General features: G+C 41.7%; 1 protein-coding gene across 2 annotated transcripts in view; it reads left to right on the top strand.

The window, feature by feature from the left end:
- Positions 1–2,884, top strand: part of LOC101861475 (coiled-coil domain-containing protein 78) — a 53,405-nt gene that overhangs the window by 28,638 nt on the left and 21,883 nt on the right. For both annotated transcript variants that reach the window (XM_005089109.3, XM_005089108.2), the window contains exon 6: positions 2,290–2,486. In XM_005089109.3, coding sequence (XP_005089166.1) covers positions 2,290–2,486 — 197 coding nt within the window. The remainder of the gene's footprint in view (positions 1–2,289; positions 2,487–2,884) is intronic.

Raw genomic sequence — 2,884 nt, 5'->3', positions numbered from 1 at the left:
CACACACACACACACACACACACACACACACACACACACACACACACACACGCACACACACACACACACACACATTTACAACAACAAACTCGGATCCATGCACACAAACTCATACCTAGCCTACTCACACATCTATTCAGCTACCAGACACCTGAAAGAGGGACCTCACCACAGATCGATTTCAGAGCATGGAGACAGGTGACAGTGGCCGGCAGTAAAGTCTCAGGCCTCAAGACGAATGCGATGGATCTCTCTCTATAACAGTTTTCTTCTTGTTCTTCCTCGTTCTCGATGTCGCGCACAAACTGTGCAGCCCGCTTCAAATTTGAGAGGCTGCCATAGAGCTTTCTCTCAAGAGGAGTCTCATTCCGCCACTTCTGTGTACGAAGGGTGGAGTAGCGCGGGCAGTGCTGAAGGATAATATGGTTGGCATCCTCTTGGTCGTGTCCACATTCACAGATCGCGGACTCTCTCACTTTCAATTTAGTGCGCATATGGTGTTTGAGTCTGTTTGGACCAAAACGGAGTCGAGAGATTGTGACCTGGTCTGTTTTATTTAGTATGTAGTAGGGGTGATATAACAGTGAACACTTATATTGCATACTTGTAACATTAAAATGTGAGCTTTATGTGTGCTTCCCAGTAAATCAAGATTGTTTCAGAATGCTATTAGGTCTCCTGGGGTAATCATAATATAGATTGTAAAGCGCATAGCTTGCTGATAAGCGTGAATTTGCGCTAAACAAATATGCTATCTATTACCTGTTAAGATGGAATCCGCATGGAAAGAGAAAGAGGGAAAGTTCTAAAAGGAGTTGGAGGAGGGTCTTAAATTAGGGCCTAAAGGAGATGGGAAATAGCTGGACAGAGGTGGAAACCGCGATAGCCCTGGCCAAAAGAAGAAGGAGAGCTCTTGTGTTGGCAGTCTCAAGACCGGCACCCGGCGAGAAAGGGGTGACTTTGAACACACGAAGAGACTCATGATGCTGCGACCGAGTTTGAAACGGGAGAACACCAGAGCCTCGCACTTTCGAGAAAAAACTATCAAAGCCGCGCACTATCAGAACCGCGCACTTTTTGACGATATCAATACAATTAGATTGCCGACTACCAAATCCACAATTTAGGTAGGCCTATCCTGAGCGTTTTACTGGGCTTGGGACGAGATATCAGTTAGATTTTGTATTGAATGCATAGGCTTTTCAGGTATAAAAACATATCTGCAGTAGGACAGGGGCGATCTTTAAAGTATTGGGGCTGCATTTTCTTGCTCATTCAGGATGAAAATTGATGTTGTGAGACTTGTCCATCTGCGTACATTTACTTTCTACACATTCTCCTTTCTTTCTTGTTTGTGCCTTTCTGTTTAGTATGTGTTTTTTAGTTTCAGCTTAGAAATGGTCTGGAAGTCGCTTGACGTCTGCAGAATGACGAATGATTATACATGTACATATGTTTGAACCATGGAGCTGTAGCTGTACAGAGTAATTTTGTCAAGGAGGCTGTAACCATTAGATGGAATCGGCAATCTCATTGTATTAACATTGTCAAAAAGTGCACTACCCTGATAGTGCGCGGCTTTGATAGTTTTTTTTCTTCTCGAAAATGCACGGCTTTGATAGTTTCCCTTTGAAGCATCATAATGCTACACGAATTCTGGTATCTATTTTGGTGGGACAATGCTTACTATAATATTGTAGGTAACTGAAGATAAAACATGAATTGGCAAAGGCTTATTTGAATTAATGGAAGAAGAAATGCTTAAACTAAATATGTGAGTGAGTAAAAAAAAAGGGCACTTGAGTGAATGTGATAATGAAAATTTAATGTAATGATGAATGCTCCCAAAGAAGATGTAGGAAGAACAAATATATGTTGTAAAGAGTTCCGAAATTGACTCCACTGAAAAGAGGAACATTGTCTTCATCTGCGATATGCCTCCCACAACTTTCAACAGAAAACAAAGCACCTTTTTGACCCCTAGACTTGAAACCTCAAACTTCTAATTTTTAAAAGTTTTTTAAACAACTCTCATGGTTATTTTTCGTATTGAATTACCAAAAGGCAGCAGGAACTTGTCGAAATCTGCCATCAAAACACCAAGCGACCATTAGATTAGCTATTTGAGTACATGTAAAGAGGAAAATCTGCAAGAAAATAAATGTTGCTTGTGTACATTTCTCTCTCTTAGTAACAAGTACGACCGTTTTTTTCAAAATACATACAAAAATATTACCTTCAAAATAGAAATTAGAGCCTAATAATTTCTTCTTTTTTTCTGACCTTCAGAGAATTGGTTCAAGTCCTCAGCCGTTCAAGTCGAAGTTTACCGTCGTCGAACTTCCTGGTCTCGAGAGGCTCGTCTCTGACTCTGAGCATCTCAGTCTTCAGGGAGGGCCACACCTGACCAAAGCTCTGGTGGCCTTGAAGCAAGTCGTCACAGCCTTGAGCAGCAATCCCTATCCAGACAGGGTTATTAGATACAAGTGAGTGTCATGCAGTATAACACGGATAGCTCGAATTTGTCGGACGGGCCTCGGTAGTTCGAGAGATCCGTAGTTCGAGGGATATCTTGCCAAGATAAAGAAATAAAAAAACAACAACCCAGAACTGCAGGTACAGTTCGATGGAAGTGGGATTTCGAGTCTTCTGTGTTTGACCAATGCGTGTCATGTACTGTATTTGGCTTGGCACTTGATGAAGTGACTGAATTCTTCAATATTTCTGGAGGTTATTTCTGGTTCCCTGCCTTCAAATAAGGGTTGGATTGTTTTCTTGTATCTGCTAGATTGGTCTATATTAATGTCTCCATCCATCCATCCATCCATTCATCCATCCATCCATCCATCCATCCATCCATCCATCCATCCATCCATCCATCCAT

This window comes from Aplysia californica, unplaced genomic scaffold (assembly GCF_000002075.1).
Source record: "Aplysia californica isolate F4 #8 unplaced genomic scaffold, AplCal3.0 scaffold00003, whole genome shotgun sequence".
Taxonomy (NCBI): domain Eukaryota; kingdom Metazoa; phylum Mollusca; class Gastropoda; order Aplysiida; family Aplysiidae; genus Aplysia; species Aplysia californica.
Note: the sequence above shows the minus strand (reverse complement) of the source record. Positions and strands in the feature narration are given on the sequence as shown.